Source organism: Agaricus bisporus (genome assembly GCF_000300575.1).
Source record: "Agaricus bisporus var. bisporus H97 unplaced genomic scaffold AGABI2scaffold_1, whole genome shotgun sequence".
NCBI classification, from domain to species: domain Eukaryota; kingdom Fungi; phylum Basidiomycota; class Agaricomycetes; order Agaricales; family Agaricaceae; genus Agaricus; species Agaricus bisporus.
Genome location: NW_006267344.1, coordinates 2,930,628 through 2,957,559, shown reverse-complemented (window position 1 = coordinate 2,957,559; position 26,932 = coordinate 2,930,628). Strand labels below are relative to the sequence as shown.

The following is a 26,932-nucleotide window of genomic DNA, read 5'->3' as shown; positions in this document are numbered from 1 at the left end:
TGATGAGACATTGAATTCGCATTTCGTCCGTTTGAATGATAAATGGTGTTTCTCCGCTATTTTGAGGAAACGTGTAGTTCTTGACTCCAATTCTTCATCGTCCTTTGCTGGAATAATGAAATCGTCCATGTAGTTGGCCAAAGATCCGTCTTGTATCATTTCTCGAAATATTGTTGCCATCATGCGTGAAAAAGTGGCGGGAGAGTTGCTCATTCCAAAGAACATGACCGTTGGTTCAAATAGTCCTCGATTCGTTAAAAACGCTGCTTTCCATTCATCTCCTTCTCGTATCCGAACGTTGTTGTATCCCCAGATAATGTCCAATTTGTTGAAAACCTTGGCGTCTTTTAGTTGATCTAATACTTCACTGATGAGAGGTAGTGGCGTCTTGTCCTTGATCGTGATCTCGTTCAGTTTCCTGTAATCCTGACATAGCTGTAGTGAACCGTCTTTCTTGGGAACAAAAAAACATGGTGCTGCATAAGGTGATTTCGATGGTCGGATTCGATTGGTAGCCAGATTTTCGTCCAAAAATTTGTCCAGTTCCTCTTTTTCCAATGGCGTTATGCTATAAACCTTTGATGATATCTCCGTTGGTGCGTTTTCCGTAAAGTTAATTTCGTGATCCCATTCCGTTCGTGCAGGAAGTTTGTCGAAGTTCTTCTTGTTAAAGAGATGGGCGTAGGGACGGATGTAGTCAGGTAAATCTTCCGGGTTGGTAGGGTCTACTTCCTTTTCCTCCGTAGCGCTTTCCATGTCAGTGGTTAGCCGTCGAGTGAAAGGGATAGTTTCGTGTTGAACAGTGCATGTGTTTGGGCATCTAGAGAATCTGACTTCTTGATTTATCCAGTCAATTTCCGGGTTGTGTTGAATTAGCCAGTCGTATCCTAAGAAAATGTCGGCGCTTGATATGTCTGATACCAATGCTTTGATTTCCTCTTTGTGTCCTCCTAAATCCATCTGAATCCTGGCATCTTCAGTTAATTTTCCGTTCCGATTGGGTGTTCCGTCTGCGTTTCTCATCTTGATTGGTTGTTGCCGTTTGGTTTTCTCCAAGTTTTCCTTCTTAACCAATCCTTTGGCTACTAGCGTCATATGTGCTCCTGAATCGATAAGTGCCTTGACCGTTTTAGTTCCGTTCTTTGTTCTGATGTTTGCGTCTAGCAAGATTTCACGCTTCGAGTCTCGTTTGAAAGGGATAATATAGGTAGATTTCGAAATAGAGGATACATGGGGAGAGACTCTATGTTTTAGGGGTCGATCCTTCGCGCTCAGGTTGACCCGTCGACAAAATCCTGTTCTTCGGCTGCCTTTTCCTCCTCTTGAGGGTATTCTTCGGCAAATTCTCTGGTCCTAGCTTTCTTTGGCGCTTTGCAATATTTGGCGATGTGTCCTATGCGGTTACAGTTGTAACAAGTCATTGGTTTCCTTGGTTGCCTGCAGTCCTTGGCGAAATGTCCGAACTTTCCGCAGTTGAAACACTTCTTCGAGTTGTTAGGGAATTGGGCTCTTGCAGTTTCTGAACTACCAATCTCCATTGGTTGACTGCTTCCTCCATAAGTTACTCCAGAAGAGGTGTGTTTGTCAAACATGTGCATGGTTTCGGCTCCTATTCCAACCGACTTGATTACTTTGGTCCATTCGGCAAGGTTGGTGGGTAGATTGGTGGGTGGGAATGATAAGATGGTTCGTATGATATCCTTCCGAACGTTTTTCTTGAGTAAAAATACTGCGTGTTGATCGTCGGTGCCCACTTTGTTCTTCAGCAAGTTGAACTCGACCAGGTAGTCGATAATGGGCCTCCTTCCTTGGACTAGGGTTTCGATAGCGACTTCGCTCTTCTCCTTCTCTTTTCCATCAATAAAGGCTTCCTTCATCTCCTTCTCAAACTCCTTCCATGTTATCTTGTTGTTACCGTTGATTCTGTCAGCGATTAAAGCGGCTAGTGCTCCTGCCGTTCCATTGTGCATCCGCGAGATGCAAGCGATGATCTTGTCATTGTCGGTGGTGACTTTGTTGAATGTTAAAAATAATTGGATACTCCTCCACCAATCCTCAAACTTCTCTCTACTTCCTTCAAACTTTCCTGGATCGGGGATCAAAGCTCTGAAAGTATCGTTGGTCGACATGTTTGCTAGTTTGTTGGCAAGTTCTTCTTCTTCTTCAAGTGATAAGCGACTGGTTGGTTCGTCTTCGTCTTCCTTCTCTGAGTGATGATTCTCTTCTACTGTCTGTTGGATCTGCTCGTCTTCTTTGTCCGGTTTCGGTTGAAGTTGTTGTAATAGCCTCAAATGCTCGTGCTCAGCTGTCTTTTCAAGTTCTTGTAATGTCTCCTGTTGGTAGATGTTGAAATCTTCTTTGATCGTTCTCTGTAGATCCTGTTTCCGACTTGGCATGCAATAGTGCCCGAGTTAAGTACTCCGTAAAAAAATTCGATGCGATAGAGCGACCTTCAACGCAAAGTGGCGTTCAAAAATGTGGGTGACGATGCGATAGAGCAACCTTCAAAGCGAGTGCTTTCAGTAATGTGGATAACGACGCAATAGAGCGACCTTCAACGCAAGTGCGTTCAACTGGTAGATTCTGCCGTATGCACTACCACTACAGCAAGCCCTCGATAGCTGCTGTCTGCAAGGTGAGGTGTAGACGCTTTACCAGATGTTACGACCTTAGTCTGTGAGACTCAGGTTGCAGACAAGTGGCAAAGACTTGAGAGCGAGGTGAGAGTAGAGAAAGGGAAAGATACAATTGGTAAAGCGTAAAGAAATACAGCAGTACCTATAGGGTTTATATATGTAAAGAGTACTACCCAAGGTAACTAACTATAGAACAGGCTGAGTAACCATGACCGAGGTAGATGAGTAATCATTGAGAAGGAAAGTATAAACTAGGAAGGAGGATGATCAATCATGAGAATAGAAGATTGATCATGGGAAGGAAAAGACATAATAGGTATCATGAAGGATCAATCAAGGGAACAATAAGAATGATCATAGAAGGGAAAGATAAACAAGGTAACATCAAAGAGAAAGTGACATGGGAATGACTGATGGGAGAAGCGTAGGTGGAGAAGAGTATATCCAGGGATATGGAAATGAGTAAGCATGATGACGTCCCTCCTATAGGTTGGTAAATTCATAACAACAGGATCTCATAAGTTAATGGAAACGACTCAGTGACAACGAAGTAGTTTGTCCACTGAGGTGAAAGAAATAAAGTTTAAAGGTATAAATACCTTGGCATAAGGCCGGGTATGAACTGTACAGTAGTACTATAGAAATATATAGTCGGGATTTGAATAACGAGAGGACGGAAAGCCAGAAGATGATAAAGTAGAATGTAAAGTAAGAATGAAAAGATAGACGGAAATAGAAACATATAAAAATAGCCTGTAGTGTCCGAAATAAGAAGTATAAGTTCATAGGATATAACTTAGGTGTCGAAGTACTTCAATATAAGTGAATAAGTCAGATAACAAGGCAAGCATCATAGCATTATAAGAACATTATGCTTTATGTCTTGTTCTACTGTTCATAAATTTCCGGAAAAATCACGACAAATCTTAGAATATTAAAAAAACATAAGTCTATATGTATGTTTTTGTCAGAAAACATACCCATTATGGAGATATCAAGATTCCATCATGGGGTGGGGGGGTCATTGTCAACTGCAGATAGACTCGTCGTAGAGCCTGCTCTACTAACCGAAAAATTCTGGATAAATCATGACAAATCTTAGAATATTAAAAGAACACAAGTTTATATGTATGCCCTTGTCGGAAAACATACCAGTTATGGAGATACAGAAAAACATAACAAGAATGCCATGTTTTATACTGGTTACTGTGCCGATTTTGATGATTGAAGAGTGTACGTATATGCTTTCAAGGTCCAGGAATTCGAATCTGGTTTTAGAATTATTATCCGATCAATACATGAGGAGCTACAGCGCAATCTTGTGTTTATCATATGTTAAATGTGCAATATCTCAATAGGCTTTCATCTAACAAAAAATCTAAGAACATATTCGAACTCCCCGACCTCGAAAATATAGGAATACAATTTTAGATCATTAAAATCCATGCAGAAATGACCCGAAAATATGGCTGCTTAATCATGCTGTTGGCAGATACTGACTCTGATACTGGCCGGATTCGGTAGCTTATATAATCAATATTTCGTACTCCTACAGAGTCATACTGGCCGAATTTGGTAGTTTATATAATCAAAATTTTGTGCCCTGAGCTGCGAGACACCAACTACACACCGTTCTCTGCACTATTCTATGGACTCAGAAAACAATTCTTTTGACTGGGATGAGCTGCCGGAGGAGGCTCTTGTCCTTCTCCAGAGGCTGGAAGAGGAAGATTCCTCAAGGTACGTATACTAAGAATTTCGGCTTGTATTGAATTGATACTGATGATGATTGTTTAATTATAGGATTTCTTCTGCGAGCAGAGGCGCTGGATCCCGAACTGGTTCATCATTGGAACCAGGTAAGTAGCCGTGTCTGTGGGCTGTAGTATCTATGGCTGATTGTAGGTGCTGCCCGTAGCTCATGCCAGTGTTGCTCCTCATGTGCAACCAACTGGCAGTCCCTCCACCTTCGATCTTGGGTCTCAACCGACACCTGTGCCAGCGTTAACGCTTACTACGCCTGTGTTGGGTGAGAGTAGGTGTCTTGGGCTCGACTCTGAACAGTCAGATCAGCCACGGCCCTCAAAGCGCAAGCATGGATGCCCTCCCAAGCCAAAGCCACCCCAGACTCAACCAAAACGGGGCCGAGGCCGCCCTCGCAAGTCATTTAATCGAGACGATCAAGCACGGCACTCGTCTCCCACTTTTTCGGTTAGGATGGGCAAATTCGTGAGTGTAGTATTGGTGTTCAACAGGTTCATTGAAACGATGCTCATTTCCGATCCGAAGGTCCTTCCGCATACTAGTCAAAGAATAGTACAACCTGTTAAAAGTAGTGTTATAGAATGGCTTCCACCATCATTCTTGAGGCTGGTATGTTCAACTTTTCTGACTATTTCTCATCCACAACGTGCTTATCTATGGTCCATCATTAGTTGAAACAAGATGGGAGTGGCCAGCTACGCCCGATACGTTCTATCTCACCTTCGGTAGAGCCAATAGTGCCCATTATGCCTTCGAGCTCTTTGAATTCGCCACCTACAGCTACACCCACATATTTTCCACCCCCAGTTACGGTACAAATTGTGCCAGAGGAAGATCCCCAGCAATCTATCGACAACACAGCACTTCAAACAGATGGAGATGACAATGGGCTTGGAGATGGTTTAGGCGAAGGGGATGATGAGGATGAAGATGAAGATAATGCCGATGACGATGTTGAGGGTCAGTCAACATCACAGCCTCTTCGTCCACTTCCTCCATGGCTAATGAATGCGTTCAACGAGAGAGTAAAGGAAGCAAGTAATCGAAATGCTGATGGTGTTCCGTGATTGTACTCAGATCGCCAGATGTTCTGGTTTCAAGAGAAAGCCACTTATTTTATACTTGAAAATACTTCACATGTATTGCCAATGCAGCTCTACAATCCACGTTTCTTCCTATGGGACCCCCAAGCTCTCTATAAGTCCCTTCCATGCCCAAACTGTGCTCGACCTCTACATCGTTCTCAGGTTATTCCGCGACCCCGCCGTTGTGTGGATTTCCACTCCACATTTTACCTGATTGGCTACCGTTACAGATGCAGATCGTGTTGCAATCCTCGGACTGGGAAACAATCTGTGACTTTTCGTAGCTGGGATTCTCGAATCATTCATCGGCTTCCAGCTCATCTTGCTGCTGAGTTTCTGTGTCAACTGACGCACCGAAGTGCTCTTGCTGAAAGTGTTCTGACATGGATGTGATCCTGTTTCCAGAATGGAATGGGTTCAAAGCAGTTTTCCGATGCGCTACGTGTCCAACATGTCTTGGCATATGATGATCTTCATCTACGGTATCTAGAATTTTTTGCACGTCGTCAATTCACTCTTGGCGACTTGTTGGGGAGAAAGTATGAGACTTTTTTGCCTTTTGATGACCGGTCTCCCAAAGGACAACACGGCTTTGTTCCGAGCTCACCATGGCTATGCGATGTCTATGATGAGTTTATAGAAAACCACCAGCACGAAATCAATCAACAAACAGCTATGTTGCCTGCAAACATATGCTCAATTGACCACAGTCATAAGGTTGGTAAAATCACTCATTGTGTCAGTTTTATTCTCACTCGAAGTTACATAGATCACAAAACACATAGCTCGAGTCGACGGTGAGCAAGTGTTTACAGGCCTTCTCACTGTCACAAACGATCTAGGACAAATTCGGACTTGCAACCCTGTGGCTACAAAATCTCACTCTCAATTTGAGAGTGCGCTTTTTCAGATGCGACGCTCGCTTGATACTTATAGCCATGACCAGCCCCAAATCTTTTACACTGACAATATCTCTGATCGTCTTTTTCTCAAAAACTCCTTTCCATTGTTACGGAACAATGTTGTCGCTATTGATAAATATGCCGATCTCGATCCTTTCGAAGTATCAATCACTGGTATGACAATTTTCCCAAAAGACACATCTCAATCGATCAACGATGCTATCTCAACCATTCTCGACGATATTCCTGTAGATGGAGGACATATTGCTGTCGGGTTTGATACTGAGTGGAACGTGGAAATCTTGCCCCAAGGTTATATAGGTCAGAGTGGAAAAACGGCAGTCATTCAAATCGCATACCAAAATAGGGTTTATGTGCTTCAGGTACGTACTCAATACTTGATAGTAGTGAATATCACTTATATTTGTATCTAGATCAGTACCGCTCTGGCTGAGGGAAAGCTTCCGCAAAAATTGAAGCTTTTGCTCGAGCACCCCTGAGTCTTCAAAGTTGGTCAGCTGATCAATATTGATCTCTCGCGTCTTCAATCTGCTTGTCACGAAACTTGTATATTTACTGGGGGTGTTGATCTTGCAAAACTAGCTAAAGAACGAGGCCTCATTCATGACATTTCTAAATGTGGACTAGCTGATCTATGTGCTCTTGTTCTAAAGAAACGACTCAACAAAATGACTCCAATACGGCTCAATGAGCAATGGGAAAATGCAAATTTGACTCAGGAACAACTCAAGTATGCTGCTAAAGATGCTTGCATCAGTTTACTGGTTTATGAACAACTCATGAAACTTTCTATTCCTACTCCACTCTCCAAATCCGATGTTCTAATATCACATTCTCCCGTTCTTGTCTATAGTACCGACAACACCAGCATTGTAGCCAAAGGCCAAATATCCAACTCGACTCATTCTTCCTTCTTTGATGACATCAAAATTACTGCACAACGCATAGTCGTTGACATTTCGGAAGTTCTCGTACCTGGAGCAATCATCCGTACACATCACAAGCGAAGTCTCGAAAGCTTAGGATTACCTCTTTTCTCTATCGTTTGTGTTATGAATTTACCAACCTATAGGAGGGACGTCATCATGCTTACTCATTTCCATATCCCTGGATATACTCTTCTCCACCTACGCTTCTCCCATCAGTCATTCCCATGTCACTTTCTCTTTGATGTTACCTTGTTTATCTTTCCCTTCTATGATCATTCTTATTGTTCCCTTGATTGATCCTTCATGATACCTATTATGTCTTTTCCTTCCCATGATCAATCTTCTATTCTCATGATTGATCATCCTCCTTCCTAGTTTATACTTTCCTTCTCAATGATTACTCATCTACCTCGGTCATGGTTACTCAGCCTGTTCTATAGTTAGTTACCTTGGGTAGTACTCTTTACATATATAAACCCTATAGGTACTGCTGTATTTCTTTACGCTTTACCAATTGTATCTTTCCCTTTCTCTACTCTCACCTCGCTCTCAAGTCTTTGCCACTTGTCTGCAACCTGAGTCTCACAGACTAAGGTCGTAACATCTGGTAAAGCGTCTACACCTCACCTTGCAGACAGCAGCTATCGAGGGCTTGCTGTAGTGGTAGTGCATACGGCAGAATCTACCAGTTGAACGCACTTGCGTTGAAGGTCGCTCTATTGCGTCGTTATCCACATTACTGAAAGCACTCGCTTTGAAGGTTGCTCTATCGCATCGTCACCCACATTTTTGAACGCCACTTTGCGTTGAAGGTCGCTCTATCGCATCGAATTTTTTTACGGAGTACTTAACTCGGGCACTATTGCATGCCAAGTCGGAAACAGGATCTACAGAGAACGATCAAAGAAGATTTCAACATCTACCAACAGGAGACATTACAAGAACTTGAAAAGACAGCTGAGCACGAGCATTTGAGGCTATTACAACAACTTCAACCGAAACCGGACAAAGAAGACGAGCAGATCCAACAGACAGTAGAAGAGAATCATCACTCAGAGAAGGAAGACGAAGACGAACCAACCAGTCGCTTATCACTTGAAGAAGAAGAAGAACTTGCCAACAAACTAGCAAACATGTCGACCAACGATACTTTCAGAGCTTTGATCCCCGATCCAGGAAAGTTTGAAGGAAGTAGAGAGAAGTTTGAGGATTGGTGGAGGAGTATCCAATTATTTTTAACATTCAACAAAGTCACCACCGACAATGACAAGATCATCGCTTGCATCTCGCGGATGCACAATGGAACGGCAGGAGCACTAGCCGCTTTAATCGCTGACAGAATCAACGGTAACAACAAGATAACATGGAAGGAGTTTGAGAAGGAGATGAAGGAAGCCTTTATTGATGGAAAAGAGAAGGAGAAGAGCGAAGTCGCTATCGAAACCCTAGTCCAAGGAAGGAGGCCCATTATCGACTACCTGGTCGAGTTCAACTTGCTGAAGAACAAAGTGGGCACCGACGATCAACACGCAGTATTTTTACTCAAGAAAAACGTTCGGAAGGATATCATACGAACCATCTTATCATTCCCACCCACCAATCTACCCACCAACCTTGCCGAATGGACCAAAGTAATCAAGTCGGTTGGAATAGGAGCCGAAACCATGCACATGTTTGACAAACACACCTCTTCTGGAGTAACTTATGGAGGAAGCAGTCAACCAATGGAGATTGGTAGTTCAGAAACTGCAAGAGCCCAATTCCCTAACAACTCGAAGAAGTGTTTCAACTGCGGAAAGTTCGGACATTTCGCCAAGGACTGCAGGCAACCAAGGAAACCAATGACTTGTTACAACTGTAACCGCATAGGACACATCGCCAAATATTGCAAAGCGCCAAAGAAAGCTAGGACCAGAGAATTTGCCGAAGAATACCCTCAAGAGGAGGAAAAGGCAGCCGAAGAACAGGATTTTGTCGACGGGTCAACCTGAGCGCGAAGGATCGACCCCTAAAACATAGAGTCTCTCCCCATGTATCCTCTATTTCGAAATCTACCTATATTATCCCTTTCAAACGAGACTCGAAGCGTGAAATCTTGCTAGACGCAAACATCAGAACAAAGAACGGAACTAAAACGGTCAAGGCACTTATCGATTCAGGAGCACATATGACGCTAGTAGCCAAAGGATTGGTTAAGAAGGAAAACTTGGAGAAAACCAAACGGCAACAACCAATCAAGATGAGAAACGCAGACGGAACACCCAATCGGAACGGAAAATTAACTGAAGATGCCAGGATTCAGATGGATTTAGGAGGACACAAAGAGGAAATCAAAGCATTGGTATCAGACATATCAAGCGCCGACATTTTCTTAGGATACGACTGGCTAATTCAACACAACCCGGAAATTGACTGGATAAATCAAGAAGTCAGATTCTCTAGATGCCCAAACACATGCACTGTTCAACACGAAACTATCCCTTTCACTCGACGGCTAACCACTGACATGGAAAGCGCTACGGAGGAAAAGGAAGTAGACCCTACCAACCCGGAAGATTTACCTGACTACATCCGTCCCTACGCCCATCTCTTTAACAAGAAGAACTTCGACAAACTTCCTGCACGAACGGAATGGGATCACGAAATTAACTTTACGGAAAACGCACCAACGGAGATATCATCAAAGGTTTATAGCATGACGCCATTGGAAAAAGAGGAACTGGACAAATTTTTGGACGAAAATCTGGCTACCAATCGAATCCGACCATCGAAATCACCTTATGCAGCACCATGTTTTTTTGTTCCCAAGAAAGACGGTTCACTACAGCTATGTCAGGATTACAGGAAACTGAACGAGATCACGATCAAGGACAAGACGCCACTACCTCTCATCAGTGAAGTATTAGATCAACTAAAAGACGCCAAGGTTTTCAACAAATTGGACATTATCTGGGGATACAACAACGTTCGGATACGAGAAGGAGATGAATGGAAAGCAGCGTTTTTAACGAATCGAGGACTATTTGAACCAACGGTCATGTTCTTTGGAATGAGCAACTCTCCCGCCACTTTTTCACGCATGATGGCAACAATTTTTCGAGAAATGATACAAGACGGATCTCTGGTCAATTACATGGATAACTTCATTATTCCAGCAAAGGACGATGAAGAATTGGAGTCAAGAACTACACGTTTCCTCAAAATAGCGGAGAAACACCATTTATCATTCAAACGAACGAAATGTGAATTCAATGTCTCATCAACAACGGTATTGGGAACGGTTATTGGGAATGGAAAGGCAACTATGGAAGAAGAAAAGGTCAAGGCAATACGAGATTGGGCAGTCCCTACCACGGTCAAACAAGTCGAAAGTTTTTTAGGTTTTGCAAACTTCTAGGTTTAACCTGGTTTAACACCGTGCCTCATCGTGCCTCCGTCATCGCAGCGATTCATTTGTGACGCATTTTTATTATCGATTTCTAACCTTTAACATGACTGCGAATCGTGCCACAGCACTCGGACCGCCTGTGTACATTATGAACAATGATAAATGTGCGTTATTACCACCGTATTTTTGATCTTTTATAATACAGTCTCCTAATACCAACAGAGTCGGGGCCTGGCGCATAAGCGCCGCTACGATGCAATATGGCGAGCCCTCTATTAGACCCACTACCTTAAAAGGTAGCGGGAATATTACACCGAGGTTAAATGCCCACTGTGAGACTGTCGCATTGTTATATTCTACTTTGAGATCCTAAACACAAAAACGCTGTCATACAAGTCGCTTATCTAGTCGATAGAAAAATAAGTAAGTTTGCTTGCATCACAGGAAAGACATTTCCATGGCAAAGTTATAAGCATCATAAACTATAGTAGCAAGGAGAAAAACGTACTTTACAAGGCAGCCACAAGGGTAGCAAGATTTTGCAGATCGTTGTAAGAGTCCTGGTCATGGGTGACATGGTGCCAATCAATCAAGGGCACGGCATCCCGCCCATCATCTTCTTTAATACCATAGCGCCAATGGGGACCTATAACACCGATCCAGTACACTCGCGAAACCGCAGTCCCACTGAATGAGGCATCCGTCTGTCGCAAGATCTGTCTTTCAAGGGCAGGGATACCGGCTTCCCAATGTTGGCTGTTCTTGATCTTGACGATGAGAACAGTACGAAGTTGCATTGGGGGGGAGACGATCTTGACAACTTCGACGACGAAATCAGGAATGTGAGCACTTTCATCGGGGATGCGACGCTGAGGCGCAACGATATAGCCTTGAGCAGTTGGGAACAGGACTGTCAAGATAGCGTTCCAGGGACCATACCAATGATCCTCCGACGAGGGAGGATTGGTAGTATAATGGCCTAGAACTGAGCGGGTGACAAGATCAAACATGATTATCGGTTGTGGGCAAAGGTAAGAGGCGTTGTTACTTGTGTGACTGTGAGCCCTCGACAAGTCGGCAAAGAGCCCAAACACCTCGTTAGCCCTCGAATTAATAAGATAATTGAGAGGGTGGAAAACGTAATCAACAATAAGGAAAAATAAAAAAGTTCAGAGCGGTAAATCTATGTAAATTCCACAACTCCACTTCAAACGCGTTGAGCAAAATCAGTCAGTGCAGCTATAATATCCTCTCCGACAACCACATCTTCTTCCGAACCGCCACCCACGGTATAAATCACTTTACTAACGTCAAAGCCGTTGAACTGACTGGCGGCACATACAGTGTATGCTCCCATATTTTCGAAACCAAACCAATCGCCAACCTGGATTCCATATGGGAGCATCACGCCTTTAGATACACAATCGATAGAGTCGCATGTCGGACCCCAGATACTGGCGAGTTGTTGGTGAGAGGGAGAGGAAGATGTGTAGGTATTGCCCTGGAGTGTCAGGACATGAGGTTGCGGGGTTTGGTGGTCAAATAAGATGCAGTTGAAGGCGCCGTACACGCCGTCATTGATGTAATACATAACCTCCGGTTGTTCTTCACCTGGCGGAGGGGTCGCAGCTTTACGACCGTCCAAGGGCGCTCTCCGTGCGATCACGTTGACGGCTAGCCTGAAAGCAGTAGAAACGTAGAAACGTCCAGGCTCGGCTATGAGGTTGATGCCCTTTTGCCTCCTTTCATCTTCAGGGAAGAATTCATTGATCGCAGTTGTGATCACTTGTGCAGCAGTTTCAAAAAGGCGGTCCTCGAAACCGCCTCCGACATCCAAGAGGGTAAAGGCATAACCGACGTCTCGACCCATGTTAAATACGGCTCTTGCTCGACTGATGGCGTCGCGATAAATGGATGGATCATAGCAGCCACTGCCGACGTGGAAGCTCACGCCGATGACATCTAGATTTAATTCTTTTGCTTTCGCAAGGAGCGAGGGAACGACAGAGAGAGAAGCACCAAACTTGATGCCAAAGGCACATAGGCTTTTGGAGTCGTCGGTGAGGATGCGGATGACGAGTTTGGCACGGGGGTGGGCTTTGGCAATCTTGTAAAGTTCATCGGCGTTATCAAATGTCATGGTATCGACGCCGGTACGAGCGGCCGCACGGATAAAAGATGTGGCCTTGCACGGGTTGGCAAAAATGATACGACTGGGATCAATGCCTCCACCGATTGAGAGGATATTATTGATCTCGCCGTTGGATGCGCAATCAAAGCCCGCGCCCAGGGCGGCCAGCAGGCGTAGGATATAGGGATCAGGATTGCACTTGACCGCTGGAGAGATATTAGGGCGTCGTCTCGGAAAAGAGAAGGGGCAAGCATACCATAGAAGGGTTGAATGTCAGGCAGACAGCGGGTCCACCGCATGTGTTGTTTGTATACAACACTCAAATCTCCGACAAAAAAAGCTTTTTCGGCGTCGGGGACACCAGAAGATGCGAGCACTCGCGCATTCAAAATACCATTGCGCAAGTGAACGTCAGGCCGCCCACGAAAGAGGGGCGGTAGATCTGGGAAGACGTCTTCTCCCCAGGGCTGATCAAAGGGAAAGAGAACGTCGTCATTGGGAATGGGGTCCGCAATGGGGTCTGGTTGATTTTTGCAGAGATTTTGGGTATAGTTTGGAAGGCGACAAAGGGGCAGGAGGGGGCTGTCGTGGGCATAAGCGAGCTCGATCATCGATCGTCAGGAGCCTTGACCGGAGAGCATTGAACGGTTGAACGAGTGTCTTCTGCCCGCCCTCGCTCAGCTCCCAAATCCAATTTTCAAGCTCCGACTCGTTTTATGTTTTCTGCTGTGTTTTTTCCCACAGTTCTAATTATGGCAGACCTTGCAGCAGTCCTCAATGCGTCCAAAAACCTGAATAGCCATCTCAACCGCCCTGGCCTCCCCGCCGTCACCCTCTCGCTCGACCAGATCGAGGCCCAGTCTCGCCGTCTTGTTTCTCGTCTACCAGGCACTTCCGCCGATGCAGACCGCGCGTAGGCATTGTCTGCTCTAAGCTAACCTCACATAACTCATTCTCTTCCCAGAAATTTCCTACTTGCCCAGGCTCACGTCGATGCACCTGCGTTGACCAGTTCCATCGCCCACCTCAACACCTCGACCACTTTCACCCCCCTCCAGGCCCTCCAGGACACGGACATCGCGGGCTACCTCCGTCATGCACACGAACAGAACCTCATCTCTACCATCGAGGAAGGAAGAAAAGAGACCCAGGAAGAGTTTTACAGAGTCCTCGAAGAGAGAAGTCAAAAGGACTGGGAGGCAAAGAAGAAGCGCCTCTTTGAGGAAATTGGCGGACGCGTCGGTGCAGACAACAAGGCCCTCGAGCTCAAGAAAAGCACCCATGGAAAGAGCACTCTCCTGGCAAGTGCTTCACGTTCTCTCACCCGACTTATCCTAACCCTTCTGTAGGGTGCAAGTACGTCCTCCAGCACCCCCACTCTGACACTACAGATGCAAAGCAAAATGATGGCCTACGACCGTGTAGTCTCAGAATTTAACACTTCTCGCCTCAAAGGCACATCCTATCCCATTATCCACTCTTTCATCGATGCATCTCTCCCCCTCTCTTCCTCAGATGTGCGTAAACTACTAACCATTTGCCAATGACCTGACATGATCAACCGCAGCCTCGCGTCCTTCAAACCGCCCAAGCGTTCCATATCCTCGCTCGAATCACAGACGAACCCCCCGCCCTCCCACCTATCGAACACGCCGGTGCCCATATCCTCAACGCGCCCGTGTTTGAACGTAAATATGCCCGTACTTATCTTGGCGATCCCGAATCTCGCGATGCAGTCGCTCTCCGTAAACAAATCGCGCGTGGTGCCAGAGAAGCATTAGAAGAACAATATTGGGATATGTTGGAACGGACCGTTCAATCTCGTCCTACAGAAGCCCGATTGGGTGGCGACCCCAGTGTACACAACAAAGTTCGGGCTTTCTTGGCTGTCAGATTTTATAGGAATGGAGAATGGGAGGATCGTATTGAGCTGGTTGCCGGTCAGCCCATATGGGCCAAGCTCTACTTCCTGGTTCGGACAGGCCATGTGCAGGAGGCCCTGCAGGAGGCGCTGCAAAATCAACAAATTATTGAACATCGAGAGGCCAGCTTTTTTAGCCATTTCAAAACTTGGATCGAGTCCCCCGAGCGCAAGTACGTTTTCATAGTCGTCAGTAGACTTATTTGTACTCAATGGCCATTTCTAGGCTTCCGAAAGCGCATAGGGATCACCTACAGACAGTATACAATGCACACATGTTGCATTCATCAACTGCTGACCCTTTCAAGTTGGCGTTGTACAAACTCATGGGCAAACTTGAGCCCTCGAGAAGGAATGTTCCTCAAGTCACCACGACCACCGAAGATTGGATATGGCTGCAGTTGGCAATGGTGTGTAGAATCACTAAGACACTATCAAAATTCAACAAGTTCCCGTAGATCGATGAGGACGAAGATGGTGGTCTTCGAGCATTCGCCGAGGTCTTGCTCGGGTACGGCGAACGTCATTTCGATGGACCTCCTAACCAACCCGGAAGGAAAGTTTGGCCTAGTGTGCTACTCATGTGTGGACAATTCGAGCGCGTAAGTAGGATGACTTTGCCATGATAACATCTAATGCTCTTCTAGGCCGTGGCTGCACTATGGGAGAACTCGGAGACTGAAATTGAAGCCGTTCATCTAGCTATTGCTTTGGCGTATCACGGTCTGTTGCGCGTTCCTTCGCGTTCGGAGACTTCAGATGTGTCACCACGTACGCACTTGATCTTTTTTTCCCCTTTTTTTGCTTATACCTTGATTTTCAGTTTCGATTGTCCCTGGTTTACCTCCTGCTTTAAGCTTCTCGACGTTAATTTGGCGCTATGTACGCCAATTTGTCAAAATGGATGCGAAAGAAGCGTTGCAATACGTGTGTACTGTGTGTCTCTCTGCAGATCAAGGCGAGGCGGGTAAAGAGCAAGTTGAAATTGCTTGGGATCTTGTGAGAAGGATCATAGTTTTGGCGAATAGTGGACCTGCTTGGGAGGAACTTGTCGGAGGATTCAGAGCTGACGGATCACGATTCGTACGTTACGGTCATCCTTTAATCCCCTCTACTAACTTCCCCCTCACAGAGTGGTGTTATCGAACAAGGCGCACCCTTACTTTGTCTCACCGATGCTAAACAATATAGTGAACATATCCTTGTCCGTGCGGCCCGACACTCGGAAGAGGACGACCGGATTGCGGAAGCTATCAAACTTTATAACCTTGCAGGCGATTACAGCACCGTCGTAGCTTGCCTCGCCACCGCACTAGGCAACACCATAGCCCAACCAGGACCAGACGAAAAGGCACGCGGTATCGAAAGAACTGCAAGTGAAATTCTACGACATTACGAGCGCACCAATAGGGCTGTTGGTAAGAACAGAGATGCGGTAGTGAAGTTGTTGAGGATCAGAGAGGCAATTGAAGCTAAAGAGAATGGGAAACCGGAAGTGGCTTTGGAGGTGTTGGAATCCACGGATCTGATACCGTTGAGTGGGGATGTGGCTAGGATTACGAAGAGGGCGGAGGAGTTTAAGGATTTGCATGAGAGTTTGCAGAGGAATTTGCAGGTATATTTGCCTTTGACGATGGATGCGCTTGCGGGTGTGCATCAGAAAGTGAAGAGTACAATGGTTGCGGATGCAACGAGACAGATGGTGCGTGTTTTCTACTTTTGGTTCGGAAGAACCTGATATTGACGGATTACTCGTTCTTAGACGCTTGCATCGATTCGCAAAAAGTCGCGTTCGTTGATGGTGTTTGCTGGTATACTCAAATACCGCATGTCACCGGATGTGTATTCGTACCTTGCTCGATTGGACGTGGAAATTGCGCTTTAAAAAGCTAAAATCTAGCTACCGTTGTGTAGATACGAATTCTTCGTTGTCTCCGTTTTCGTCCTCGTCCTCGTCCTCATCTTCATCTTCATCTTTGTCTTCATCCATTACCTCCGCTTCTGCTTGTGTACCTGTCTTGTTTTGCGAAAGCGTCTTTGTAAAGAATATTTGAATTTTAGTAACTCTGGAATGCGAGGGAACCCGTACATGATAAACGGCTGTCCAGTAGCCAGACCAATAACTAGCTTGAACTGCTCGTTCAAATGCTTCATCCCGCGAGATATTGGAAAGATCGGCATGTGCGCTGTCTTCCTGAGCCGCCGCCGAGAGACTGGGATCATGCGTTGGGACAAACGTGTCAAAGTTGATAGGCTGCGAATCCATGTCTTCTCCATTATTATTATTATCATTATCAATTACTGGTGGTGGTTTAGAAGTGGTTGCGGGTGGAACATTATACCATCTGTTGAACGTGTAAAGGGAGAAGAAGAGGAAGAGGGAGGAATTGGACGGACAGAGGAGATTTGTGTACCGGTTCTTTTTGCCAGCCCTTGTCTGGACCGTGAAAGGCTTCATATTCTTCCATGGCAGCATCCCACGCATCTATGAGAGCCGAGTCATCCCATATCTCGTCGCGCGTCAGTTCACGACCTTCGGCTTTTTTGTTGTTGTTGCGTTTACGCCTTTTGGAAGGAGGCTGCTGCTGGGACTTGAAACGAGAGGCATCATAGGGTGGGGTGATGTCGTCGTAGGAGACGATGGATCGCGTAGTCATGGTGGGATGTGAAAAGAAATTCGTCATGACAGGGTTCAAGATTAACATCTAGCAATAATGTATATACATCTATATGACATCAACAACACAACTGTACTACTAGGGCCATCCATCATCACCATCGGCCCATCCTCCTCTATCCCGAATGGGGCCTGAACTGCCCAATTTTGCTTTTGAGCGAGCTTTGCGCCCGCCCAGCTCTTTGTACATTTCACGCATCTCGAGTTTACCAGGTTTGGAAGTAGTCTCGGCCTCGAGACGCCATTGTTCTTCTTTCATCTCGCGAGGTGTTTGATAACCGGAGTTGTAAGCGGATGAGTAACGTGAGAAGGGGGTGGAAGGAGGGGAACGTTCCCGTAGTGTCTTGAGATGGACCAGACGCTGCATGCAGTCAGAAAGAGATGTGGTCATTGGGGAAAAGAGACAGACCCAGTTCTGTTTGGATTCGCGCTTGGACCACTTGCCCGGAGGCAGGCTTTCATCGTGAAAGTTGTCTCTTCGATAGTGCTGAAACCAGACTGGAGAAGGGTTAAAGGAGAAATGCGAAAAACGTGTGTTGACTGACCATAGTTGATTGTCTGACTCCGATTCCATTTTTTCGATACAAGAGAGCATTTTGCAAGATCGCTTAAGCGCAGGCGAGAGAAGATGCGCTGGGAGAGTTCTGTGGGGAGCACACGGAGAGGATCTGTGCGGCTGCGGGATTTGTTGAGGAGAAGAGGTTTGGGGATGGGGCGGGCGGCAGCGCCCTTGAGGGTTGGAGAGGAAGGGCGGGTGTTGGCGGGGGAGACGACGTTGATGAGGTCGTCGTCGTCGCTCTCGTGCTGGGAGGCAGAGCGGAGGACGGTGAAGAGGAGACTCATGAGCGCAGAGGACAAAGATATGTTTTCCAGAACTACACAGATGTAAACAGAGTCCAGACTCCACCGGCGTATCCAACCACCTCGCTCGCCCCCAGCTTGCTCTCCCCGTACAGCCGGTCCACAAATGTAATCGGCACCTCGCCCACGCTGTAGCCGAGGGCCCGTGCGCGCACCATCATCTCCATCTGGAACACGTAGCCCTTCGACACCGTCGCCCCGATGATGTCTTCCAAAACAGCCCGCCGATACAGCCTGCCACATTTCAGACTCCGCTCAGACGGCATCAACGGCATACGCACCGGAAACTCCCCGTCAGGTCGCTCACCCCCGGATTCAGCACCGTCGCCGCCAGAAAATTCGCACCCCGCGACACTAGCTTCCGCTTCAGGTCCCATCCATACACGCCTCCCGGTGTCGAGCCTGCCATCGCCGGCGATGCTGAAGAACTGTACCGTGTCCCCGTCACGACGTCCAGGTTGTGCGTCTTCTGAAGTTGGATGAATTGTGGGATGAATTTAGGCTGTAAAGGGTCATGTCATGTCAGGACAAGGGATTAATTTGACCAAACGAACGTGGTGCGAAAAGTCGGCGTCCATGATAATCACAAAGTCGCCGCTGACGAATTTGAGGCCGTGGACATACGCAGTCCCAAGGCCCAGCTTGCCTGCGCGCGGCTTCAGAATCTACCAGCTATGAGCAGCGATTTCAGTTATATACGGGCAGCAACGCACGACTTTGTCCTCTCCATATACCGCAGCCAGCTGCCTCGCAATTTCCTGCGTTCCATCGGGACTAGCGTCGTCCACTACGATGATTTCCCATGCAAGGTGACTGGTATCGTGTCAGCAGCGTGGTTTGGCAAAGTCGACACGACATACTTTTCGTTGAAGGTTTTTGCGAGTAGCCAGATGATGATGGGGAGGTTTTTGCGTTCGTTGTAGGTTGGGAGGATGACGGAATACTTGTGTGTATTGACTGACATGGTCCTCTCAAAGGGGTTCATGCGAGAGTGTGATCCAGGTGTGACGAGATGGATATTGACCCTTACATCCTCGACATCCCCCGCCCCGTCCTCCCCTCTCTCCCCCCGCCCCCGCTCGACTACGAGGGTATCACCGGAGACATCATCATCGACAACGGCGCCACCTCTTTCAGATGGGGCTTCACCGGTCAAGAACCCTCCGCGGCTCCCACTGTCATTGCAAAGTACAAGGATCGTCGCAACAACAAACCCCTACTTCTCTTTGGAGATGCCGTCGACTGCGAAACTGGCGCAAGAGGTCAGGCAAGGACCCCATGGGAGGGCGACGTCCTCCTCAACTTTGACGCACTCGTATATCTCTCCCTCCATATTCTTAGCTTCTCAGTTTTTTATTCCAAACTGTCAGGAAAACACCCTCGACTATGCCTTTTTGCAAATGGGAATCAACACCCCCAGTATCGACCACCGAATCTTCATGACTGAACGATTAGCCACTCCCCTACACTCTCGTGCCCGTACGTTTTGAAAGACACTCATACGACAAGCTATTTACGACGCGTCTCCAGTTACATCTGAACTTCTCTTTGAATTATATTCCGTCCCGGAAGTCACATATTGCGTAGATGGTATAATGTCCTTCTACAAGAACAACGGTTCATCCAAACCCTTCACTTCTGATGGCCTCGTTGTGTCCTTCAACACGGCTTCCACCTCTGTCATCCCCATACTTAATGGAAAAGGAATTCTCAGCAACTCCAAGAGGTAATAAATATTTCCTACGCCCTCTGCAGCTCTCTGATTCCCCTTCAGAATCCCGTGGGGCGCGTCCCAAGCATCTGAATTCCTCCTTAAACTCGTTCAGCTCAAATACCCTAATTTCAACCGTCTCACTTCACTCCAAACCAACGCAAGTCTTACTTCTTTCCGCCTTCTTGTCATACCCTGAACCAAAAGGCTTTCCCAGTGGATGCTTAAAAATGTTTGCTCGTTCACCCCCGACTACCTTGCCCACCTCCGCTCCATCAGCACGCCCGATGCTCTACGTGCATCAGAATGCATCATCCAATTCCCCTTTGCCCCTACACCTCTAGAAGAAAAAACAGAGGAAGAACTAGCCAAGACTGCCGAAAGACGCAAAGAACAAGGAAAGAAACTTCAAGAGATAGCTGCAAAAAACCGCGCAGAGCAATTACAGAGGAAGGAGAATGAACTTCAACGTCTGTCTGCACTCAAAGAAAACAAAGGTTCAGACACCAAACGCGAGTGGATGGTACGAGTCCTTATTCCGCTTACCTTGTCTTAAATATCCACATTCACCCATACATAGAGTAGATTACAGTCTGAGGGCTATGACTCTGATGCTGCTCTCGAGCAAGCTATCAAGAAGCTCGATGCTGCCGTTAGCAGAGGTCGTAAGAAGGAACAGGGTATCATTGAACCGGACGAACCTGCGGCACGTCATACTACAAACTCCCACATTTCACCTGCTAATTTTGTCAGTGCAGGAAGAACCCTCCTTCCCTCTCCTAGACGTCCCCGACGCAGAGGTATTTGCTTGAACGTTAGTATCCTTCAACACCGATTAACTCCCTTTCAGCTAGACGAAGATGGTGTGAAAGAAAAGAAAAAACAGAAACTCCTCAAAGCAGGTTATGATGCTCGTGTTAGAGCACGAAAAGAAAAGGAGCGAGAACGGGAAGAGAAGGAACGTGAAATCAAAAAGGAAGAAGACGAACGTGAAAATGATTTTGAAGCTTGGTCAAATCGTTTACGAATAGAACAAGAGGTATGTCAAGAGATGACTTCACGACCTCTTCTCACCGAGTTTTCACTTCAGGCACTCATGACTCGCATCAAAGATCGTACGAGACGCAAGGCTGCTTTAAGTGATCGAAAAAGTGCAGCTGCACAAGCGAGAATGAAGAGTATCGCCAACCTAGCCAGTGATGATCGTGTTCCCAAAAAGAAACGAAAAGGTGGAGGAGAAGATATGTTCGGAGCGGATGATGCAGATTGGGCCATTTATCGCAAAATCGTCCGTGCTAGACTATTTGCAAAGAAGCAGTCTTCCGCTAACCTCCTCTATCTAACAGAACATAGCTGCGGCCTCCTCAGATGAAGAAGAAGATCTGAATCAACTCCAAGTCATTGAACAGAAACTCCTTCAACACGATCCTACATTTACAATCCATCATACGCATGCTGCAATAAGTACCCAACGGTCTGCTCTTCTCACTGCATTCAAACCTAGTTATGAAGAAGGCGATACCCGTGGTAAGAACCGCATTCACCTCACCACCGAACGCTGGCGAGTGTGTGAGACGTGGTTCTCGCCGAGTATGGCTGGCGTCGATTCTGCGGGGGTTAGTGAAGTGATTCAAAATGTTCTTGCGAGATTCAATGAGGCCGAAAAAGGACGTCTTGTTAACGTGAGTTCACAGTATCTTTTCTCATTATCGAGTCTGACATAAAACGAAACACACTTAGAATATTTTCCTTACGGGTGGACCTTCTCAATTACCTGGACTCCCAGATCGATTGTTTTCTGCCTTGCGACCAGTTTTACCTCCCGAAATGCCTATTACGCTTCATAAAGCGGAAAATGCTACCATGGATGCTTGGAATGGGATGAATCAACTTAGTCTTTCAGGAGAAAAGCATGGGTATACTCGACAGGATTATGATGAGCATGGTCCGGAACGGATAAGGAGATGGTGGGGAGGTAATTGGAATAATACGATCTGATCTTTCGATGTTGATATCTTGTAAGTAGTGTTTGTTGTGAGAGTAATGACGTGTATAATTCATTAGGGTGAATATAACGAAACAGGCTTTAACAGTATGATGGTTTTCTTGTTATGGTCGACGTCGAGTCCTTGAGTATATATCCGACAAGTTGATTTGAAGAACATTCATGCGTGCCGTAATTTTGGAGCAGGCTTTCTGTTCCTCCCAGTCTATCGTCTCCTCTATCAATGACCGCAAGCAAATAAGCCTGCCAGGAACGCTGACGACTTGTCCCCGTCCACACCATAGGGACACCTGCATCATTGACATATTGATCCAACATTATATCTCTCATGTCAATTACAATTATTTTCGAGGTCAAGAGACGCTGAATGCCCATCTTTAAATTACTTATTCAATCTGAGATAGCCATATATCAAAAGTACCTCTATAATATACCCTGGTGATTGTGCAGAACCTGCCTTGACCAGCAGTAAGATGGGCAAATGATGACTAGAAATATTTGAGGACAAAAAGGAGCGTCATACTAAGCAGCTTCGCAAATGCCTAAGTATACCCAAGTTCCGAAGTTGATTATTACTGCCGCAGTGTAAAGCTGACTCGGATTACCTTTGTTGATCCAATCTAACCGACATGATGGCTGCATCTAGGGACATATGGGGCTTTCCATACAACGCAGCAACCTGACTGTATGACTCCAACAACCGGCATCAGGGAAAGTACCATTTCGATGTCTTGATTGTAATGATGAATCTCGGTAAACAAGATGGATATCGAAACCAAATGAATTATTACTACAGAAAGTAATCCGAGGGGTGTAACTCGACAATTGTGCTGATGGAGATGAATTCCGTCCCATTCCAATAATGGATAACGGAGAACGACTTGCCAGGTCAGAAACCGAAATGGGATGGAAGGCGCAACACAGGTGTATACAAGATAGGGATATGCATCGATAACTGCGCATGAGCCAAGCTCTTATGAGCAACAGGTGGGGGATGTTTGATTCGCGGGTTGATTCACGCGAACGGAGCCATCAGTGGGTGCGCTTGTTGATGATCCCGCAGCATCAGCCTGTGAGTCAATCAACCTTGTCTTGATATCCCTATGAACTAAAGGTGAGCAGATAATCAAGCACTACTTCGAGCACGGCGGACCTGGCGAGCGTGAAAAACGCCTCCTCAACACCCTCATTTACTTTAGCTGACGTTTCCATGAAACGTAACCCAAGTTCTTCTGCGAGTTGACGACCCTGTTCTTCAGTGACAGCCCGCTTGTCCGTCCAATCTGACTTGTTTCCAATCAAGATCTTGTTAACGCCTTCCGATGCGTGTTGCTCGATATTCGAATGCCAGGTCCGGATATCTAGTGGATCGAACTCATGAAATCCCTCTACACAACAAAAGAGTAGCTGGCGACGAACTATTGAAGGAGCGCTCGTCGGTGACATCGTACACCAGGAGAATGCCCATAGCACCGCGATAGTAGGCGGTTGTGATAGTTCTAAAACGTTCCTGACCAGCAGTATCCCACTTCACGGGTCTCTATGAGAATGATTGAACGTGTTCATAAACGGATACGCACTATTTGAAGTTTGATACGTTTGCCATCTAGCTCAATGGTTCTGATCTTGAAGTCTATGCCGATGGTGGTAATGAAAGAAGGAGTCCATGCATCGTCGCAGAAGCGAAGTAGAAGGCAAGATTTGCCGACACCTGTGAGCTGGCTCAGAGATAGCACAACATGCGGGCTGAATGGACCGTACCCGAGTCACCGATGAGCAAGAGCTGCACGGTCGTTGTCAGCAACAGCGTCGAAGACAGAATGGGAGGACACAATGCTCGCCTTGATAAGAAAGTCGTAGTGCGGAGGAGGCATGTTGGAGGTCGAAGCTGGAACTAACAAGCGATCCGTCGAATGGAGTCCTCACAAGTCACATGATATAGTCCGTATTTATTATTCAAAGTATTCAAGGTACATGTATTTTACTTCCGCCGGTGAAAATAAACCATGCTTCCAAACATGAACGATCCAAACACAGCCAACGAGCCAGCAAACACAGCAGCTTTCCACCACTCAAACGAATCCCCCAGCAGAGCACCTTCCACCGGTGGACCTAGGTAACATTTGACATCATCAATATGTCCCCAAAGGTCCAGCACAACACATACCTATAAGCGCGCCAACACCTAGATGCCAAGGTCAGAACATATCACAGTCGATAATCGTCTATGTTCTCTTACCGCATAGAGTAAAGGCAACACCCATCCGTAACCTGCATCGTTCCGGATGAGGAATTAGTGTATTTGCCAAGAATTTTTAATTAACTCACCCTAGTTCACTATAATCATCGCACAGGGTGGATATTAGTGGCGCCATAAGCGATATAACTGATAGCTAAAGTCAGTCACTGCGGCAGAGAAACAAAGCAGACATAAGACTCACAGATCCCGGAAAGTATCCCATACAATATTCCAAAGACGACGAAAGCGGGAACAGTGGTTATACCACTTACAGCATAAAGCAATACTGCACAAGCGCCTGTAGTTATCGCCGTCAAGGGCTGAATAGGAATGTACTTGGTTATAAATCCAGGTGAAAGACGTCCGACAAAGCTAGCCCCGTTCAAGATTACTAGCTGACGAGACACGTAAACTCAGCTCGGGCACAGTCAACTAAAACTTACCGAGTAAAAAGCAAAGTCTACACTTAAGCCTCGTTTCGCAGCATCAAGCTGGAGAAAGAATAAAGGGAAGTACATTCCAATGGGAAATACCATCAACCTGAAAGCGTCTATCAGGATCCTCCACTCCGTAGCCGATGAGATGCATGCTTACCCAAGAGCAGCGCACACATATGGCTTGTCTTTTGAGAATTTTTTAACCGATGTCCAATAGGCTGGGACATTCGTAGATGGGGGTAGTCGGGGACGTATAAGGAGGCAGGCGATTATTAACAAGCCAGCATTCATACCCGCGCTCGCTCGGACAGCATTTCCAAAGCCTATCCTTACGAACAGATTATTGAGCATAATAGGATGGATTATCGCGCCAAGGGAAGATCCAGATGCAACAATTGACATCGCGAGAGCTCGCCTTCGGCGAAAATATTGGGATATAACGGCCAGGCTAGGCACGTACATCAGGCCAGCACCCAGGCCATGACCTATTCCTTGCGCAAGAAAATTCTGCAATGATACAATAAACATAGAGAAGATCAATGAGGGTACAAAAACATACCTGATATAGAGAATTAGGTTGGCTTAGAGATAACATGAACAAGGAGAAAGTAATCAAGACGGAACCGCCATAGAGGATGTGATACCTTTAAATCAAATCAGCTTCTGCACATTCGAGTCGTCAATGGGGACGACATACAGGTAACCCTTATCATATAATCTTCCAGCAATAATCCCAGTTGCAATTACGAGAAGACCGTCCACACTCCCGATCCATCTGTAAGTCGACCATCAGCGAGGTAAATCCTTGCAAGCATTCTTGACAGCTGCGTACGATATGGCCGAAGGGCTCTCCTTCGTCATGTAAAATCTTGTATAGTAATCTAGAAGACGAAATGGTCGTGATCCACAGTTGGCCCAGAAAAATTGGCATTACCTTGGTAGACACCAAAAGAGGTCGTATAGCTGGTACGAAAAATGATATGAGGATATGCCTTACACTTGAATCATTGATTCGGTACGCGTACCCAAATCCGACCACTTGAACGCAGAACCTTAAAGGTATTAGAAAGGTTAACATAGGTAGGTACCCGTGCGATGGACACATACGACCCAGCTACACAACTCCAAGCTCTCAAGCCGCCCTCTGGAAAATCGTCATTAGATGAGGATTCGGCGGACTCTGGGTCTGAAGAGTCTCCATGTTCCTCTTTATTGGAATTTCCCAAAGTCTGAAGTTGAACAATTTCATCACGATGGTCGCTGAACTCGGGTTTTACCTTCTCCTCAACCAATTTTTCGTCAGTCATTTCTTCCACTAGCGAGCTGCGGGGCGAGATAAAAGAGTGTGGCAATACAGCCGCCGCATTTATACAGATTTTCCAGCCGATGGGAGTGGATGTTGTGACTGCCGAGCGGCCGGCAGAATGACTAAAAACACAAAGTGTTATAGCGCAATTCTCGTATGCAGTGCGCGGTATGTGCCCCGTAACAAACATACTAATAAATCAAATTAGAATAGATTGAGAAACAGTGAGAAACTCACAATACATATGCGCAAAGTATGGGTCCGGCGAATACCTGAGTGGAGACACTTATTAGTGTGAGAAGTGGAGTTCGTTCATATTCCTGACTCTATTATATCTAATGTCGAACACATCCCTCACATTAGACTTTTTCTCTATAATGACAAAAATGAACTTGGTTGAGAAGAGGAAAGTCACCCTAACATAAGTCTACCTGACCGAGGACCCGGGTTTATACTTAAGTTATAATCCCTACTGAACTGAGTTCCATGAGGAACTTCGAATCTCGATTGCGGGAGAGTAACCGAGGCTCGGATGATCTCCCGCGATCAAGATCTTTCAAAGAGATCAAGCCACGGCATGACGGCATCTGTTATGCGTCCATATATTTCTCCATATTTCTCGAAATACCAGGTAATCTCGAGGTAGTCAGACTCTTCTTGTTAGCAAGGTGCTTACACATATATATACTAATCGGTGGCAGAATATCATAAGATATCCTATTATGTCCCTTTTAATGTAACGGTTGCAATTACTAGACCGATCAGGGGCCTGCTTACATGGGTTAGGCTTGGCCAAGTAATTATCCTCACCCTCTCTTACCCGCCTAACTCAAAGCTGCCGGACCCACTTCGTTTAAAGAGAGCTTGCGATAAAGTACAGTGACATCGTTAGCGAATACCTCTTTTCGGATCTTCAAAG

General features: G+C 46.1%; 10 protein-coding genes across 10 annotated transcripts; 4 read left to right on the top strand and 6 right to left on the bottom strand.

Annotated features, from left to right (window-relative positions):
- Positions 1 to 872: 872 nt before the first annotated feature.
- On the bottom strand, positions 873 to 2,396 carry AGABI2DRAFT_140700 (hypothetical protein; the record flags this gene model as incomplete). The annotated part of the gene is made up of 3 exons (XM_006454805.1): positions 873 to 887; positions 922 to 1,184; positions 1,529 to 2,396. The coding sequence occupies 3 exons, from the start codon at positions 2,394 to 2,396 to the stop codon at positions 873 to 875; spliced, it is 1,146 nt and encodes a 381-aa protein (XP_006454868.1).
- A 2,750-nt stretch (positions 2,397 to 5,146) lies between these two features.
- On the top strand, positions 5,147 to 6,841 carry AGABI2DRAFT_148226 (hypothetical protein; the record flags this gene model as incomplete). The annotated part of the gene is made up of 5 exons (XM_006454804.1): positions 5,147 to 5,456; positions 5,478 to 5,755; positions 5,891 to 6,202; positions 6,255 to 6,561; positions 6,822 to 6,841. 5 exons carry the CDS (start codon positions 5,147 to 5,149, stop codon positions 6,839 to 6,841), a joined length of 1,227 nt encoding a protein of 408 aa, XP_006454867.1.
- A 1,362-nt stretch (positions 6,842 to 8,203) lies between these two features.
- AGABI2DRAFT_140698 (hypothetical protein) lies at positions 8,204 to 9,727 on the top strand (the record flags this gene model as incomplete). Its single annotated transcript, XM_006454803.1, has 3 exons — positions 8,204 to 9,071; positions 9,416 to 9,678; positions 9,713 to 9,727. 3 exons carry the CDS (start codon positions 8,204 to 8,206, stop codon positions 9,725 to 9,727), a joined length of 1,146 nt encoding a protein of 381 aa, XP_006454866.1.
- Positions 9,728 to 11,093: 1,366 nt separating this feature from the next.
- On the bottom strand, positions 11,094 to 13,539 carry AGABI2DRAFT_190100 (ornithine decarboxylase). The gene is made up of 3 exons (XM_006454802.1): positions 13,113 to 13,539; positions 11,234 to 13,062; positions 11,094 to 11,157 (listed from the first exon to the last, which is right to left on the bottom strand). The coding sequence occupies exons 1-2, from the start codon at positions 13,465 to 13,467 to the stop codon at positions 11,933 to 11,935; spliced, it is 1,485 nt and encodes a 494-aa protein (XP_006454865.1). The 5' UTR covers positions 13,468 to 13,539; the 3' UTR covers positions 11,094 to 11,157; positions 11,234 to 11,932.
- A 69-nt stretch (positions 13,540 to 13,608) lies between these two features.
- Positions 13,609 to 16,816, top strand: AGABI2DRAFT_182831 (hypothetical protein; the record flags this gene model as incomplete). The annotated part of the gene is made up of 10 exons (XM_006454801.1): positions 13,609 to 13,769; positions 13,821 to 14,157; positions 14,206 to 14,373; positions 14,424 to 14,950; positions 15,004 to 15,187; positions 15,236 to 15,379; positions 15,425 to 15,548; positions 15,601 to 15,860; positions 15,910 to 16,479; positions 16,540 to 16,816. The coding sequence occupies 10 exons, from the start codon at positions 13,609 to 13,611 to the stop codon at positions 16,660 to 16,662; spliced, it is 2,598 nt and encodes an 865-aa protein (XP_006454864.1). The 3' UTR covers positions 16,663 to 16,816.
- A 619-nt stretch (positions 16,817 to 17,435) lies between these two features.
- On the bottom strand, positions 17,436 to 18,344 carry AGABI2DRAFT_190096 (hypothetical protein). Its single transcript, XM_006454800.1, has 3 exons — positions 18,000 to 18,344; positions 17,864 to 17,952; positions 17,436 to 17,815 (listed from the first exon to the last, which is right to left on the bottom strand). The coding sequence occupies exons 1-3, from the start codon at positions 18,295 to 18,297 to the stop codon at positions 17,534 to 17,536; spliced, it is 669 nt and encodes a 222-aa protein (XP_006454863.1). The 5' UTR covers positions 18,298 to 18,344; the 3' UTR covers positions 17,436 to 17,533.
- AGABI2DRAFT_133530 (glycosyltransferase family 2 protein) lies at positions 18,300 to 19,301 on the bottom strand. The gene is made up of 5 exons (XM_006454799.1): positions 19,176 to 19,301; positions 19,029 to 19,128; positions 18,870 to 18,980; positions 18,597 to 18,817; positions 18,300 to 18,549 (listed from the first exon to the last, which is right to left on the bottom strand). The coding sequence occupies exons 1-5, from the start codon at positions 19,277 to 19,279 to the stop codon at positions 18,330 to 18,332; spliced, it is 756 nt and encodes a 251-aa protein (XP_006454862.1). The 5' UTR covers positions 19,280 to 19,301; the 3' UTR covers positions 18,300 to 18,329.
- A 26-nt stretch (positions 19,302 to 19,327) lies between these two features.
- AGABI2DRAFT_241541 (actin-like protein) lies at positions 19,328 to 22,096 on the top strand (the record flags this gene model as incomplete). Its single annotated transcript, XM_006454946.1, has 11 exons — positions 19,328 to 19,630; positions 19,686 to 19,794; positions 19,846 to 20,041; positions 20,090 to 20,213; positions 20,244 to 20,549; positions 20,607 to 20,732; positions 20,785 to 20,826; positions 20,877 to 21,065; positions 21,117 to 21,314; positions 21,373 to 21,708; positions 21,767 to 22,096. The coding sequence occupies 11 exons, from the start codon at positions 19,328 to 19,330 to the stop codon at positions 22,022 to 22,024; spliced, it is 2,187 nt and encodes a 728-aa protein (XP_006455009.1). The 3' UTR covers positions 22,025 to 22,096.
- A 636-nt stretch (positions 22,097 to 22,732) lies between these two features.
- AGABI2DRAFT_190094 (rab-type small GTP-binding protein) lies at positions 22,733 to 23,930 on the bottom strand. Its single transcript, XM_006454798.1, has 6 exons — positions 23,873 to 23,930; positions 23,793 to 23,814; positions 23,612 to 23,742; positions 23,451 to 23,559; positions 23,185 to 23,392; positions 22,733 to 23,132 (listed from the first exon to the last, which is right to left on the bottom strand). Exons 1-6 carry the CDS (start codon positions 23,903 to 23,905, stop codon positions 23,006 to 23,008), a joined length of 630 nt encoding a protein of 209 aa, XP_006454861.1. The 5' UTR covers positions 23,906 to 23,930; the 3' UTR covers positions 22,733 to 23,005.
- An 82-nt stretch (positions 23,931 to 24,012) lies between these two features.
- Positions 24,013 to 25,575, bottom strand: AGABI2DRAFT_198526 (hypothetical protein; the record flags this gene model as incomplete). The annotated part of the gene is made up of 10 exons (XM_006454797.1): positions 25,540 to 25,575; positions 25,405 to 25,482; positions 25,267 to 25,351; positions 24,865 to 25,214; positions 24,714 to 24,810; positions 24,473 to 24,665; positions 24,360 to 24,417; positions 24,271 to 24,302; positions 24,199 to 24,216; positions 24,013 to 24,143 (listed from the first exon to the last, which is right to left on the bottom strand). The coding sequence occupies exons 1-10, from the start codon at positions 25,566 to 25,568 to the stop codon at positions 24,013 to 24,015; spliced, it is 1,071 nt and encodes a 356-aa protein (XP_006454860.1). The 5' UTR covers positions 25,569 to 25,575.
- Between the last annotated feature and the right edge of the window lie 1,357 nt (positions 25,576 to 26,932).